A 16,145-nucleotide genomic window follows, 5' to 3' on the forward strand; every position below is an offset into this window, starting at 1 on the left:
TTATCATAGAGAAAATTAAATGCTACAAAATACCTAAGAACAGAAGCAGAAAATAAAATAATCAAGATGTCTAATAAGGAACAGAAACAGTGGTGCTTTCTAAGTGTTGGATTATTGACTACTGTGCTTTCCAAAGGGATTATATTACCCTGAAATTCTAATGGGTCAGCTTCTCATTTGCTAGAGGACGAGCTCTCAGCTGCAAGTTCAATATCCCACCCCATGACCTGACCATCTCCTACACCTGTGGGCCCCTCCCACGGCATCATGAGGATGGAACTGGGGGTTCAACAGTGAAATCCCACCCCCAGGACAGACCAACAGCTAACTGACTTCTGACTGACACAAGTGGGATGCAGGAAGGGATGACATAGGTCACAAAACTAGTCAGAGCCTTGGTTTTGATAATCATGGTAGAATAAAAGGGAGAAGTATGGCAAAAAGAAAAAAAGCACTGGAAATGCAAATACATGGCTGTGAAATCACCAGACTGAGCTCTCTGTTGAGTGCATGGACAGATCCAGTGACCCTCAGGGAATCTTACCTGCTGAATGAGCCAAGAATACGCCTTGCTGGGTATTAGGCAATGTCATGTAATATGACTACAGCAGTAAACACAAAGGCTCTACAGTGCAAAGAACAACACTGGGAATTTCACAACTGCTGAAATCTCAGCCTGATTTCTCTAAAATTCAGTTTCATCACAGGAACAAAATTTAATTAGGGTTTTCTTATCATTAGTCACTTATATAAGTTCATTGAAATAGCTGAAAACACACAACATCCAAATTCCATGCAGCACTAAGCCATCCTATATGACCAGTATTGGATGTGTAGAGTGTGAGTAAAGTTGTTTGCCCCATGGGATGCTTTCCAGTCTGAGAAAGCTTTCAAACTGGCCATCAAAACTTGTCACTTTCCTTTCCCTTTAGGCCTTGAAAAGAGCAATGGAATCTTTTAACAGCTTCAGACTGATCAAAGAGATTCAGAGCAAAAACCCAGGGAGTCACTGACACAACCTCAGAGCAGGAGAAACCCTCCTGGAGGACTTGCCCCAGGGGAAAAAAGGGGATGGATACTTAACTGCCAGAAGTGGTGTGAAGAATTTTATCTGATCATCTCAGCATCTCAGCTTCAGCCCAGTCTGATGCAGGTTGGCTGAGATAAAGGAGTGATTCAGTCATCTCAGCTTAAGAAATCCCCACCACTTGGCAAAGGATGTATTTTAAGAGCAGATCGTACAAAAGTTTGTAAAACTCAGTCATACAAAACAAGCATGTTCACTGCACAGAACAGAAAAAATGTCCTTGTCTCTCAGCTCTCACCTGAGTTTATTGCCATTAATCAGTCATGTCCATCAATGCTGTTAGCAGTAAATAGGAATTTCTTAGTTTAAAGCCTCTTAAAGCTGAATAAAGTGCCAGACACTGTTATTAGCTGAGCCATAGGGTAGCTGAGGCACAAAAGTGCAAGTCAATAAAGGCAACTGTACCTTTTCACAAGGGATAGGAAAAAAATAGTCAACATCAATACCCAGACTGGCCCACACACGTGTTGCTCCCACAGACTGCAAAGACAGCAAGCACTGACACTCAGTGTGCAGCATGCCCTGCAACCTGGAGCTGCACACAGATGTCCCGTGACTGCTTGTGCTGGTGACCTCTGTGGGACTGTCAGCACCTTATGCTGTGGCTCCCAGGGCTCTGCACGAGGAGAAGGTAAAGGATTGTGCCTGCAAAACCTCTGGAAGCTGCAACCAGCAGCCGTGACCGCTGAAGTCTCAACCCCAGAACTGCGAGTGGAAGTGCACGGGCTGCATGGGCAATGCACTGCTTCACCAGGCACATCTCAAGGGACATCCCAGGAAGGGATGGACCCTGTCCCTCGCCCTGCACCAGCATACCCGCCTAAGTGACAGCACAGGGGTCAGAAGAGAGTGCAGAGTGGATGAGAGATCTGCCCTGTCTCCCCAAATGCAAGAGGGAAGGCGGTGACAAAGGAGGCTGCCACACCATCAGCAAGCCCTGTGCCTGCTGCAGACACCGTGGGCCCAGGACATCCCCAGCACTGCTGTGTTATCTCACAGGGCACTCACTCAGCCGATGCCTGCTGGTTATCCTCATTATTTACAGCAGGTATTACAAAAGCAGCCCAACAAGGTCTCTGCTCTGCATGGCTCTGTACAAACTTGCAGCAAGCAAACTCCAGAGATGCAACACCTTGCTGCACAACAGAATAGGGCAAACAGATCCAGTGAGTGCAAAGGGAGAAAGGAGAAAAAAATATGGAGGAATGAAAGAGGAACACCAGCATACACTGTGTAACAAGCTTTCAGCATCTACCAGGTCCCAGAATACACTCAGGGTTCCTACTCTGCATAACCAGTGCAAACAACCAGTGCCTGCTGTCAGCAGCTTTGTCTACAAACCCAGGTGTCAGGCTGCCAAACTCAATGCAGAATAATGTCAGGTAGCTTGGTAAGTAGGACCTAAAAATTAATCTGCCTTAAATATTGATAAAAAAACCTCAAAGAAATGTACACACATCACTCTAACTTATACCAAATCCTTTTGCAAACACCCTGCAAAACTAACCAGAAGGCACCAGCAGGTTCATGAGCTTGAGAAACTGAAGTTAAGATGGGATTTAAACTAGCAGGCAATTATCTGCCAGATGGAGAGCTCATCGTGCAGAGCACACATCACTAAATTACACTGTGTCAGTAAGAGGAGGCCAACATCAGAAATACACCCCGTGAGAAGGGAAACTGAGTCAGCCAACAGGATAGTTCAACCCAGTCGTTGCTGCCAAGAGACCTTTACCACATGTGTAGGGCAGCGTTGGCTGTCTACAGCATCAGCGAGCACACTGCGGGAAAAGCCACTGCATCCAAGCGACAAGCAGCAACACGTCGACAATTACTAGCAAGTCTATCATCATGGCAAACTGCAGTGAGAAAGATGATTAAACAGTAGGTGAAGATGGGTTGGGTATTTAGCAGCTGAATACTTAGCAGCCTAATTTAAGTCTGAGCCCATGAATTCTTCCATAACCAACCCTTTAGCCCATCTGGGGGCTGCTCCACATAAAATCAGAATACAGTAACAAACAGTTAAAGCCAGGAGGCAAACAAATCATCTCTGACTAACAGGAAAGTACTCCATGGAAATTCCCAGAGTTCTTGTTTATTTTACCATTAAGTTCCCAGGTGAGAAGAATTCAGTTCCTGGTTACAACCAGAAGTGACCTAGTCCTGACATGGCCTGAATGTCTCATGATCCCACTTTTGTTATGGCCTAAACAGCATCCAGTGGCTGAGGGTAAAAGCCAGACTGCCCACGCTGCTGCTGAAGCAGAGGTGCCCATGCACATGAGCCAGAAAGCCGCCTCTCCTGCACCCTCCACAAGTGAGTGTGATCCTGTGGCTTATGGCACTTACCAAGGAGATGGGAAATGTGAGTCCCACAACAGCTTCTGAACCTTCTTCAGCTCCTCTTTAATGTATAGCACAGTGTGAGCTCTTAGATCAAGGGCTGGAGCCCACCCCATCTCTGGCCTCGCTGAGTGTCCTGATCGCTATGCTGAGTGAAGTGCCCAAGCTGTAGTGGGATGGTATTTCAAGTATTGCCACTTTATTGGACACTTAACTGCTTAAAACAGAATAGGGCTGCAGGGAACAGGCACCTACAAGTGAAATGCTGTAGTACTTGCTGGTTTGATCCAAGTTCTCTTACTAGACCTGAGGTGAAAGGTGCCAAATGCCTCTCCCTAGTCACACTGAGTGGTGCCCGCAGTGTCTGGAGGCTGCTGAAACAAGAAATGCACTGGTATGGGACAGCTTTTACATGACTTAAACTAAATGCACACAGCCAAATTAATTTTAAAACTAAAAATCACAACTTGGATGTTCAAGGGTCTCCTTTAGAAACACAGCCAGCACGAACACCACTGCAAGCACACAAATAAATGAGGCTGAGCCAGTTCCTGGAAAGTTCAAAAGTGCTATGACAGGAATTCAAAGCAATAAGCTCAGTGTCTTGCTAATATCAATTTTGAATAGGATCAAGGAGTCTGATCTGTGGCTAGTGAAAGGAAAGAGCAAACCCAACCAATCCAGCAGATCTTTGTGCCCATGATGTGTGCTCTGGTGGCATGGCAGCTACAGAGATACACCCTGACCATATTGGCTTCCAAACCTAACAGCCCCTTGGGATTTGACAGACTGCTAGGTGCTGGCCATCACACCTTGGAAACTCAAATCTAATAACATAGTCCTTGCTTTGCCCCTTTGTGTGGGGTCCAGAACCTTTCTTCCTGAAACTGGGCCTAGCCCAAAGACTCCACAGCAGGCAGGAGACGTCATGTTGACAGCAATTGTTAACGAGGGATTTTTCTTTTGCCTCCTTTAAAAAGCACTGAGATACTCTGACCATATGTGTCATTTCCAAAAGTGCTGGGGACCTGATGGAATGTAGCATCTATCACATGTCAGGCAATGGTGTTGAAAACAGATTACTTTCCTTTGTATGTGATGAACATAACATGTCTACGATTATCATGTGGTCTCCTGAGGATTTATTACAGGTTTGCTGTTCCATTTATTTGCTTCTTTTGTGCTTGGCAAGGGTAAACACTGGAATAAATATGAAGGTGGTTACAGCTTAGCAGCATTAACGACTTGTTGAAACAAAGTCCAACAGTTTTCCTTTCTCTGCAGCAAATCCTACTTTTCTGTTTGAGTGTTTTTCTTCTAGTGCGAAGATCATCTTTCTGAAGTATTTTAAAATTTTCTTTCTTTGTTGAATGCCAAATCCCCATAAAAGTGTACTTTCCCCCTTCATTCACTCAAACCCTTGACAATATCTAAAGTATATCCCAACATTATTTATGGCAAAGCATTTTCCTCTTTGCAAATTACAGCCTCCCCCATCTTTTCTATCTAGTCTGCTAAGCCTGTTACTACAGGTAGTTTGCTGTAACAGAAATAAGTACAATCATCATTCCAAAAGAAAACAAACCCTTCCTTTCTGGCACACACATTCAGGGTGGGTTCATCCCACTGAACTTTAGCCACCTAACAAAAATGCAATCAGCCCAAGTCAGTCATTTATGTTTCCTCTTTAATCAGTAAGGTGAGATGGACATTGCCACTCAACAGCCCTCCTGCTTATCAACCAGTCATGGCTGCAATCTGCATTTGAGGCATTTGAAGAGATATAGAGGATGGTACCAGATAGAGATCTGACCATAAAAGCTGTACCTTTGATAGTGCTGTTTTTAATGCAACAAGATCAACACATTGCAATTCATTCTCAAGCAGTCTTAAGAATTATATATAGAAAAAATAAAAATTAGGCAAATCTCAACAGATTTCAAAATTTTTTATAAAGATTACATCCTTCCCCTTTTGGAAAATTGTATTACTTCTATAAATAGCTCAATGTTTTTCAGCACTGAAAAAAGAGTTCCATTGCAGGGGGAATAATAATACTGTCACTTGTCACAGAAATACAAAGTGGCAAAACTGAATTTAATTAGATCTCAGATGTTCTTTGTTTCAAGTGGACAACCACTGTGAATAAATCTTTGAAGAACTGAACTCCTTGCCTACTTGTTCTGTACTTTGATTTATGCAACTTTTGTCCAATTAGTCTTAAAAAAGGAGCCGGCAACAAAAAAACCTATCGTGCAGAAAACACAGTACTACCAGGTTTGTTTCTTGAATAGCAAAGTGGATGTCAGAGTAGTTAGGAATACTATAATGTCTAAGAACTTCATAATTCCCACTGAAACCAGGACAGAAAAACTGTAACACTGAAGATTGCCAAAGACTGTCATTAGATCTGATCTGAGTATCTTCAACTCTTCTAACCCTCCTACATTTCCTAAATACTTTCCATAGATATTTTTGGAAATGCAAGTCAGTAGGCCAAAGGAAGCCAAAAGAGAGAGTTGCCCAAACCCTGTAACTTAGGCAATACTGAGGTAAGCAGGTAAGTTGTGTTGTTATCTCAAGTACTCAGACACAGAGAGCTTGTCCTCACCAACTGACTCTCAAAACCCTGAGGGCTTAGGAAAGAGAGGGTGAAGGAATGGAAAGCATAGATCTTGTGTCTTAACATTTGATCCTTCCCTTACTCATCCTCCATGCATGAGCATTACTGCTAGGGTTGCCTCCACTGCTAAATATTGAAAAGGTTTAAAGAGGTTTCTGCTTCACATTTAGTTGTTTCCTTCTCCAGCTTTCAGAGCAGTCATGTTCCTGGGGTCTTTGTCTCAGTCTCACCTGACCCACAAGGGAATTGAGGGGCCCAGTGAAACTGCAAGTCAAACCTGTGCCCAACAATTGCTGTACCCAAGATAACCAGATGGATGTGAGCTCAGCTATGCCAATGTATGCAGCAGCTACACGTTTGGCTGAACTGGAATCACCATCATAGGTGTGGCATGCTGTCACATGCCCCTTGACCCACGAATTCTGAGCACCCGGCCAGCCCAAAGACTGGAGACTGGAGACAACTTGTGAGGGGTGTCTGACAGACCTGCTGCACACTCTGAGGAGGAGGAGGCAGATCACAAATGCAACACCTCAAACCCTCTGTGAAGATACTGAGCGATACCAGGATGCCAAGATGCTCTGATCAAGATGCTCTGACCAGACTGGTTGAAATGTGAGGATGTCTGGCTTCCTATCCAAGTGTCTGCTAAGGGTCTCTCAATCCCCCTACAGAAGAGCAGTGAGCACACACTACCTACTTCACCTAATGTTGTACTTTAAAACCTCACATTATGTTCCTCAGCCATGGGAAGTCTGAGAAAATTTATTTAGTTCCAAGACAAGAGTCAGCAATGGATGGGAGTTCCAAGGTATTAAGTATATGCACTGAAGGAAAATGGACCATTCAGTGAACAGATGTAAAATGATAGGCTTTATCAGCAGCCAGACACTTCCTCAGGTAACGCCTGGGATGTTGGAGATAATGAAGTATAAAATCCCACTGCTTCACATCACCTACTTTCCCCACCACTACCTCTACTGCAAGTTTACTATCATGCTAACATCGAAACTTAGAAAACTGCTCCTGTATTCTAAACAAAGAGTTCTCTTGCCATTACTTGGACAACAATGTTTATTCTGTATTTTGCAGTTTGCAGCAGGTTCTGCAGTCCCAGCCTAAAACAATTCTGAAATGCCTAACCAGAAAAACATAAGAGAGGATTCTTCTCAACTCATGAGTGCAAGTCAGAAGGAAGAATACTTCAGTGATGTCTGAGATGGAAGGAAATCACAAAAGAATACACCAAGGAAACCAATTCTTTAATATACCCTGAGGCTTAAAAAGTAATCAAAAAATATAAACCAATTACTAATCCAATTTTTAAAAATGCTTATGACAACTACCTCCTCATTTGCAAACAATGTGAAAATGAGAGCAAAAAAGTTTTCAAGGTAATCCCACCACTAATCTTCTCTACATTTAATTTCTTTCCCATAAGGAATTATCCAGTAAAGCTTATTAGATCCTTCTCAATGTCATATCTCCATTCTCATTCTTCTTACACTTTCTCCTTGTTACCTTAGCTTCTCTCTTTCCCAGAAATTGCCGAACAAAGTATCAACATTTTATTTATTGAATAAGATGTTTTATTAAATTATAATAAATAATTTATAGTCTATAAATATATAAATATTTAATATAAATAAACATATAATATATTATATATAATTTATAATATTATAATATATAATTTATAATAATATAAATAAATAAATAATATTTTATAATAATTTAATAAAACATTATTACATGTTTTACCTTTTATCTCAGTAAAAAGTTACTTTGTCAGTCAGACTCCCACTAAATAATTTTCCCTCATTGCCACAGATGTTTTCCTGTCTTTTGAGACAAAAACACCCCACTCCTGTGAAATCCAGGCATGAAGTGGAAGGAAGCCTGTAGGGAAGCAACAAGGCAACCACAGCTTTTTGTCAGCTGGAACACATCATACAGCTGAAAATGGAGAGTCACATTCCAGCAGGCTGGAGGGACACATATGTACAATGCATCTTGCTGTAGCATGAATTAGAATATGGAACCTATATGGATGCAATAAAGGATACAGGTAGCCACAGCAGATCCAGGAACTACTCTAACTTTAATTTATGGTAACTGTTCTTGATTTGATTTTTAGGAAAATTAATGTAAATGTCCAAAGTCACCACTACTAGCTATTACCAATTATCCTTCAGTCCCACCAAACACACCACACAACGACTGGGGATACAATCCTGCAGCCTGTGGCATCATGCCATCTTTCTAAATGGGTCCCTCACCACTGCCTCCCGGGCCTCGGCAGCGCTCTGCAGCGGGATGCAGGAGGGAAGAGCAAGAGCCCAAGGTCCCTGGGACACCAGCGTGCACAACAACAGGCTCCAACACCTCTCCTGCTCCAAGGGGAGAACTCTCCACCCATCCATTCCCATCATCTCACAGTTGTGTAGCTCACAGGGATCCCTACACCAGCTGCCTGTAGGAATGTTTCCCTGGAAAGGAGAGCAGTTTGGGCGCCAGGTGTCCCTTGCTGTCCCTGGAAGCACATCCTTGGTGGCAGCCAGCAGCAGCTGCCCTGTGGACCAGCCCCCAGAGCTCACGAGGCCCCACCTGCCCTGCTGCCCAAAGGTGGGGACATGAGGCTGGGCTGCACCCTGGCACTGCCCCAGTGCCCAGCACACAGTCTGAGAGGCCATGCCATGCTCATCCTCTGTGCCCAGAGGTGTCCCTGTACATGTAAGGATACCTTTTCCATAGAATTTCCTATTTTCCTTTCATCTCAAATCTTGTCACACACAAGTAACCCCCTGTACTTTGTATCTCAGGCACAGCTGTGGCCTCACCTTTCTCAGAAGGTTGGCAGCGAAGTATTGCATCATCTATATTTGTATGGAAAAGGCACAAACCTGGAAATTCAGGATCATTAGCAACAATGACTTTTAAATTACAATAATAATGAAGATTCTTTACCAAGCTCTAAGTAAAAATTCCCAAAGGTGATTGTAACACAAGCTCTATGTTAATTTCTATTCGCTGATAGTCAGTAACCTCACTGAATGCCACTGGATATTTAAAGCTAAAGAAATGCAAAACACGATAATTGAGCTTGCACAAAATGCTCAAAAATGCTCATTCCTCAAAAATGCTTGGGTGCCTATCCCTCACTGCCTGAGGTGCAACGCCTTAACAGAATTGTTTATTGTATGTTGCATAATATTTCACATTTATCTGGACCACTCAAAAGCTGTAGCATCCAGGCAGTTTGGGTTTTGTCCGCACTGCTGATTTAGGCTGGGTTCCCAGAGGAGTTTGCACACACATCTATTGTATCCCACCGAGCTGTCGTTGATGATAAGTGGGACTACTTGTGGCAACACAGCCAAGCAGGTGCCAGCAGTGTTTGCAATGTGATACCCAGGCAAACTTGTGTAACATTTATGCAAAGCTGATGCTCACACCAGCCTTTCCTCCCTCCCCCTCCCCGCGCTGCCCCAGCAGGAACAGCAATATAATGTTTAGCAAGCAAGCGCAGTGTGACTTCAGCAAGGTTTAACCCATTTTTTTTACCAAATAAATCCCAATTTAACACTATCATGAACATCACTGTGGACAAAAAGTAATCATATTCAACCATACTTTCAATTTAAGCCATGCATTTATTAGTAACACTAAGAAATCACAGACTGACTGACTCTTGACCACCTGCTTTAGAAGGTCACAGTAAAATCCTGCCCTTTCTGGAAAGTAGGGGCAGGATTTCAGCAGAGTCCAGATTCCACCCCAGTTGTTAAAACAACACAATGTGCAGACATGGGAATATAAAGCCAAAGCTCTGTCTTTCTGTAGGAGAATTTTGAAGGTACACTAGAAAAAGGAGAATGCACCCTTTTAATGGACCCCTGGAGCACTTCTGGAACAGCTGCATGCAAAAGGAGCCCAGTTTGTTCAGTCAGACGCTCTGTACAACAGGCACAGGCAGAGGGGCACCCAGAGACATTCACTTCAAAAGAAACAGACTTCAAAAGCTCCTTCCCAATCCAAAGCAAAATGCTAATATCCACACACCCACACTCCTCCCTCCTGCGCCTGGGTCGGCTCCTGGCTGGCTCTGGGGGCTAGCCCACAGGTACCCCAGCACCCAGGCAAGGGCAGAGCCTGCCCCAGCTGCTCACCATCCCACAGAGCTTCTGACAATGCTGACATGCAACTTCGGACAGCTTTATGAAGCCTATTAGCTCCATTTGCTTGGTCTTCATGATTCTTAAATTTTGTTTATAAGCGGAAGGCAAAAATGATCATGCTTATTTGAATAATCCCCAAGTCAAATGAAAGAGTGCTGCGTTTAGCCACGTATCAGTGTCTCAAAGTAACTCAGAGGAGTAGCAGGGCTCCTCGCTAGCACTGCACACATTCACATGCCTCTGCAGCACAGCACATCGCTGGATAGAAATAAGATTTTTATAGCCCCACTGTTATTTCCGACTCATACAGAGATCAAATTCCCCAAGTTCATAAAGAGTTCCAGTCCTTCCCTGACCTAAGAGCAGCTGTGAGTAGCGGAGGACTGTGTTTGTCTGGGTTGAGAGGTTAATGGCTACTCCATAGACACATTTTTTCGGTTAACTGGCAGGTCATTTTAGCAGATGATTTGCAGGTGTTACGCAATACTTAGAGATAACCCTGTGGAGTACTTCTGTCTGAGCTTCTTCTGTCTCTTTTCTTTTTTGAACTGCATCAGATAAATCAGAGAAATCAGGCAGGCGAGACCTTCACGGACTAATCACACAACGACAAACTGCCCTTCCAATTTCCACACAGTGAACTTCTCCAAATAAATGTCAAATGTAGTTCAGTGTTAGATAAAATTATCTTAAAATCCTAGCCATAAAAAACTTTAACATTTCTAGTATCTCAAGACACGCAGCAGACAGTCCATTTTGATGAACATCACAGCACAGCTTCAAAGTTCACACCTTCACAAAACATGAAAATGATGCAGAAATAATCAATTGCCTGCATAAGAAAACAGGTCTTCAGTCCTACCTGAGACTTCACCCACTTAAACCGTGTAAATCATACTGAGAAAGGAATCGTTCACGTCAACTATTCTTCTGCACTGAACACACACTTCAGCTGGTCTAACAACTTTTCCAAGCTTTGTCCTCGAGATGAGCGCTTATCTTCTGCTACCAGATAAAGAGCTACTGGTTCAAACAGACAGTGACCATGCAATCATCTGCACCTTAATCCAAATGTTTTTCTTTAAGGTCACAAGCCTACTGTCTGTTTCTCCCGCTAGTTCTCACAGGACATGGAAACAACATTTACCTTACTACATGAGCTGCACCCCAGCATTTTGGAAGAACCACGAGTGGCTTTTCAGGAGATACACTGCAGCAAAATCAGTCAGCTCAGTTAATGCCTCTTTCATTTTTCTGAAGCAAAAAGGATCCCAAGCCTGCAAACAAGGAAAAGTGTGGCTCACTTTTCCGAGGCCTTGATGCACGCTGTGGACATTTTTACAGCCAAACAACTGCTGCTGGGATTTGATTAGTAATCAAACTACTGCACAGTTTTATTACTATTTTTCTAATAATCTCCCCTAGTACTTTGGGCTTTTTTCTTTTTTACAAAAACAACACAAATCTTAGTATTAGTTTCCAGAGAAAGACAGCAAGGAAAGTATTTGGCTAAACCTTTGAAAGTCAACAGAAATATGGGATCAGGTCCACAGTAAACTTTATAGAGTGGCACCTGCAGAGGAAATTACTCATTGGATGATTGATGTCACAATTAGAGGCATAAAAAGTAATTCTATGATAAACAAGCAACTGAGCAGAAAAAGAATAATATCCTAAGAGCCTGTTTGTGCTCAAATAAAGGTACATCTTGGACAATATGGAACAGTCTTCATACACACTGAGAGACACAAGTTCTCCAACGAAGTTAATGCCATGGTAAGTAAAGGTCCTCTCTTTTTCTCTCCCTCCCCTTAACGGCCCTGGTTTGGGGGCTGCATTTGGCCAGTATCTGCCCCTAGTACCACTAAAGCAACTCCAGTGCCATTAGCCATGTTATCAGCTATCACACAGCCAGAACTCATTGCTTTCAGAGCTGCCATTTCCCACAGGAGTGCAGGTCAGAAATGCACAGCAGCACATCCATCTGGGCCACACCAGCTCTGGGCTGAGGTCTGAGGAACTACCAGCCAAACTTCTGGGTACACAGAGGGAGTAAACTTGTTTTTTTGCTGAAAAAGCAAAAGATATCAAATCTCAACTTTGTTTTTTACAGAAAAATGAAGAGGGGAGACAGCAATACAGATACACATGCATTCCCTACATCGTTGCATGTTACATCATTTACTACCTTCATGGAACCACAGGAGAAAACCTTCTGCCAAGGTACCACCTCAGCTGAGGGAGTATGCTCCCTTCCATGCACACTCATATTTATTTATCCTTACGATCCACATTTACTAAATAACTTCAAAGCACCACTTCAATCCACAGCACATAGGCTTGATACATTTTTGTGGTTCCTCTCCAAAAATTTCACAGATAAATTGCTGCTTCAGGAAACCAACAGCTACACTCTAAACTGCAAGTGTGTTATCTCTGCCCATGCCCCTATACAGGTCTCACAAACAAAATCATGCACTCAAATACTTGCTTACCTGAGACTGACACTTTCATAAGGGCTTCCAGGGGTCTGTTGTTGTCCAGATCACGACTGAGTTTGAGTTCCCCAGTGGCAGAGTCCAAAAGGAGCAAGTTTAACTCATTGCCTTGGACAAAAGTATAGGCCAGGCTATCAGACACATCGGGATCATGAGCTGGGATCTTGCCAATCACGCCAGAGGGAAAGCTGTTGGACTTGTTGGTCACGTAGTTATTGAAGAGGATCTGGAAATCCTGCAGCACGGGTGGATTGTCGTTCTGGTCCAGGAGGCGGATGTGCACAGTTGCTCGGCTCACAAGAGGGGCTGAAGTGGCCTGCACCACAATAACATACTCTGTCCGGCTCTCATAATCCAGGTCCATTAGGGCTGTGAGGTCTCCATTGAGCAAGTCTAGTTGGAAGACCTCAGGGATGTTCCCCTCTACAATCTGGTACATGATCTGTGCATTGGTCCCCTCGTCGGGATCGGCTGCACTGATTCGTGCCACAATAGAGCCCACGGGGCTGTTCTCCTCCACAAAGATATCAAATTCATCCTTCTCAAAGACGGGGGGGTTGTCATTAATGTCCAGCACAGTCACCTGGATGTCCACAGAGGCTTTCAGTGGTGGGCTGCCCCTGTCCACAGCAAAGGCCCGCAAGCTGTAGACAGCCACGTTCTCGCGGTCCAGCTTGCGCAGTGTGCGTATCACTCCAGAAGTGGGTTCAATGTAGAAGTCTCCGTCTCCATCGTCACCACCTTGGAATGTGTAGAGGAGACGGCCATTGAGGCCAGAGTCACGGTCAGTGGCAGACAGCTGCAGAACGCTGGTGGAGAGTGGCACATCCTCAAAAACCGATCCCTGGTAGCGGTCGCGCAGAAAGCGAGGTGCATTGTCATTGGCATCCAGGATGAGAATCTCAACATACGTCGTGTCCGATTTCTGGGGGATACCATTGTCATGGGCTGTAATGGCCAATGTGTAGGAGGCCTGGTCCTCATAGTCCAGCTCCATCAAGGTGGTGATGGTGCCTGTATCAGGGTCAATGCGGAACTGGGGGATATTATCGTCCAAAATATAAGTGATTCTCGCGTTCTCCCCCGTGTCTTCATCAGTGGCACTGATGGTGACAATAGAGGTGCCAATGGGCTTGTCCTCACTGACGCTCACTGTGTAGTGGGAGCTCTGGAAGACTGGGCGGTGTGTGTTGGCATCTGTGACATTGATGAAGACCTGGACGGTGTCAAAGCGAGTGCCATCAGAGGCAGTGACTGTAAGCACATACTGTCTTTCTTGCTTGTAATCCAGGGGCAAGGCCAGTGTGATCAGCCCTCCTCCACTCTGACTGGTGATGGCAAAACGGTTCCTGGTGTTGCCACTGGTAATCTGGTAAGTCACAACGCTGTTAACGTCCCTGTCCACTGCTGTCAGGGTCAGGACACTGCTGCCCACAGCTGCATCCTCATTCAGTCTGAGGTGATACACCTTCTCTGTGAAGGTGGGGTTGTTGTCGTTCACATCCAGGACAGTGATGGACACGCTGGCTGAGGAGGTCATGACCGGCACACCATGGTCCCTGGCCTCCACCCCAAAGTGATAGTTTTCCACAGTCTCTCGGTCCAGCTCTGCAGCCACAGTGATCCACCCTGTGCTGTTGTTGATTTGAAAAGGGAATCCAGAGTCACCTGCTGCAGGGGCACTCCCAGTGGACGGTGCCATCTCTATGAGTTTGTACTCCAGGCGGGCATTCTCTCCAGAGTCAGCATCCACAGCCTGGATGTGCAGCACTGAGTAGCCCAGAGGAACATTCTCCAGCACCGTGGCCTGGAAAGGAGTGCTCACAAAGATGGGGGCATTGTCATTCACGTCTACAACCTGCACCGACACCATGCCACTGGAGTTGATCAAAGGAGGTCTGCCCCCATCCTGGGCTTTGATCCGGAGCGTATACTCCCGAATAGTCTCATAATCCAGAGGGTTGATGAGGTCGATGGCGCCAGAGAAAGAGTGAATGTAGAACTGGCCTTTCAGGTTGCCACTCACAATGCTGTAGTGCACCTGGGCATTGCTGCCCCGGTCTCGATCTGTGGCCTGTACCTGCAGTATCTGGCTGTTCACCGGGGCATCCTCTGGCACCTGGACCAGGTAGCGCTTCTCACTGAACTGAGGGTAGTTGTCATTCTCATCCTCTACAGTGATGTGCACCATAGCCGTGGCACTGCGTGGTCCTGGATCCTTGCCCTGGTCATTGGCTTCCACCACCAGGTGATACTCAGAGACCTCCTCACGGTCCACCGAGGCTCGTGTCCTCACAACCCCAGAACGCGGGTCAATCTCAAAGACTCCATCACCAGCTCCTGGCTCCAGCAGGCGGTAAAGCATGTTGGCATTGGCTGGGGCATCACCATCAGTGGCACGGATGGTCAGCACCTCATAACCCACCTCCAGGTTCTCCCGGATGCTCTCCCGGTACTCGGGCTGCTCAAACACTGGCTCGTGGTCGTTGGTGTCACTCACAGTCACCGTCAGATAGGTGGTGGCCGAGCGGCGGCGTGGGGAACCATGGTCGGAGGCGGTAACCTTCAGCACGTGGGTGTCCTTCGTCTCCCGGTCAAGGCTGCGGGCAGTGACCACACTGCCCGTCTCGGCGTCGATGGTGAAGTAGTCGTTGGAGCGCTCGTCGAAGAGCGCCTCCATGGAGTATGCCAGCCGGCCGGCTTCACCCTCGTCAGGGTCCTGGGCCCGCAGCACGATGACCGCCGTGCCGGCCGGTTCGTTCTCGGGGATGGAGACCTGGTAGCTGGGCAGCTGAAACTGCGGGGGGTTGTTGAGGCTCCGCGCCCGCCGCGCTCCTCGCCGCCCGCCGCCCTCCCTGCCCGGCGGCTGGGCGCAGCCGGCGGCGGCTCCGCGGGGCTCGGCGGCCGCCCGGTGCCGGGAGCGCCGCGGGCAGGGGCCGCCGCCACGGGGCCCGCGGGGCTCGGCGGGCGGAGCGCGGCGCGGCGCGGTCCCCGCAGCCCTCAGGCGCCCGGCGGGCGGCAGCGCCGGCGGCTCGGCGGCGGCGGCGGCAGCGGCGGCGGCGGCAGCGGCGGGGCGCCCCGCGGGCAGGTGGAGGAGCGGGGCGGCGCGGGGCGGCCGCGGGTCCCCGCCGCCTGCCGACGCCAGGGCGCAGAGCAGCGCGGCCCAGGACACGCAGGCGGCGGCGGACAGCAGCCGCGGCATCTCCGGAGCTCAGCGGGCAGCGGGGCCGGGCAGCGGGCTGCTGCACAATCCATCCACCCGCCGGGCTGCCCGCCCGCCCGCATCCATCAGCTGCCGGCCCGCCCCCCCCACCGCCCTCGCCTCCCGGGCACCGCCGGCCCCGAGCCCCGCGCCCCGTCCCGGTCCGCGGGCAGCGGGCTGGAGAGCTCCAACTTTTCCACCTTCAACTTTG

At 46.9% G+C, this 16,145-nt stretch overlaps 1 protein-coding gene across 1 annotated transcript in view; it reads right to left on the reverse strand.

Moving 5' to 3' along the window:
• CELSR1 (cadherin EGF LAG seven-pass G-type receptor 1) overlaps positions 1-15,934 on the reverse strand; it is a 169,632-nt gene extending 153,698 nt beyond the window's left edge. Inside the window, exon 1 of the mRNA XM_023918651.2 lies at positions 12,730-15,934. Within this exon, the coding sequence (XP_023774419.2) occupies positions 12,730-15,934 (3,205 nt within the window). The remainder of the gene's footprint in view (positions 1-12,729) is intronic.
• Positions 15,935-16,145: the final 211 nt, after the last annotated feature.

The sequence above is a fragment of the Cyanistes caeruleus genome, chromosome 4, assembly GCF_971803275.1.
Source record: "Cyanistes caeruleus chromosome 4, bCyaCae1.hap1.1, whole genome shotgun sequence".
NCBI classification, from domain to species: domain Eukaryota; kingdom Metazoa; phylum Chordata; class Aves; order Passeriformes; family Paridae; genus Cyanistes; species Cyanistes caeruleus.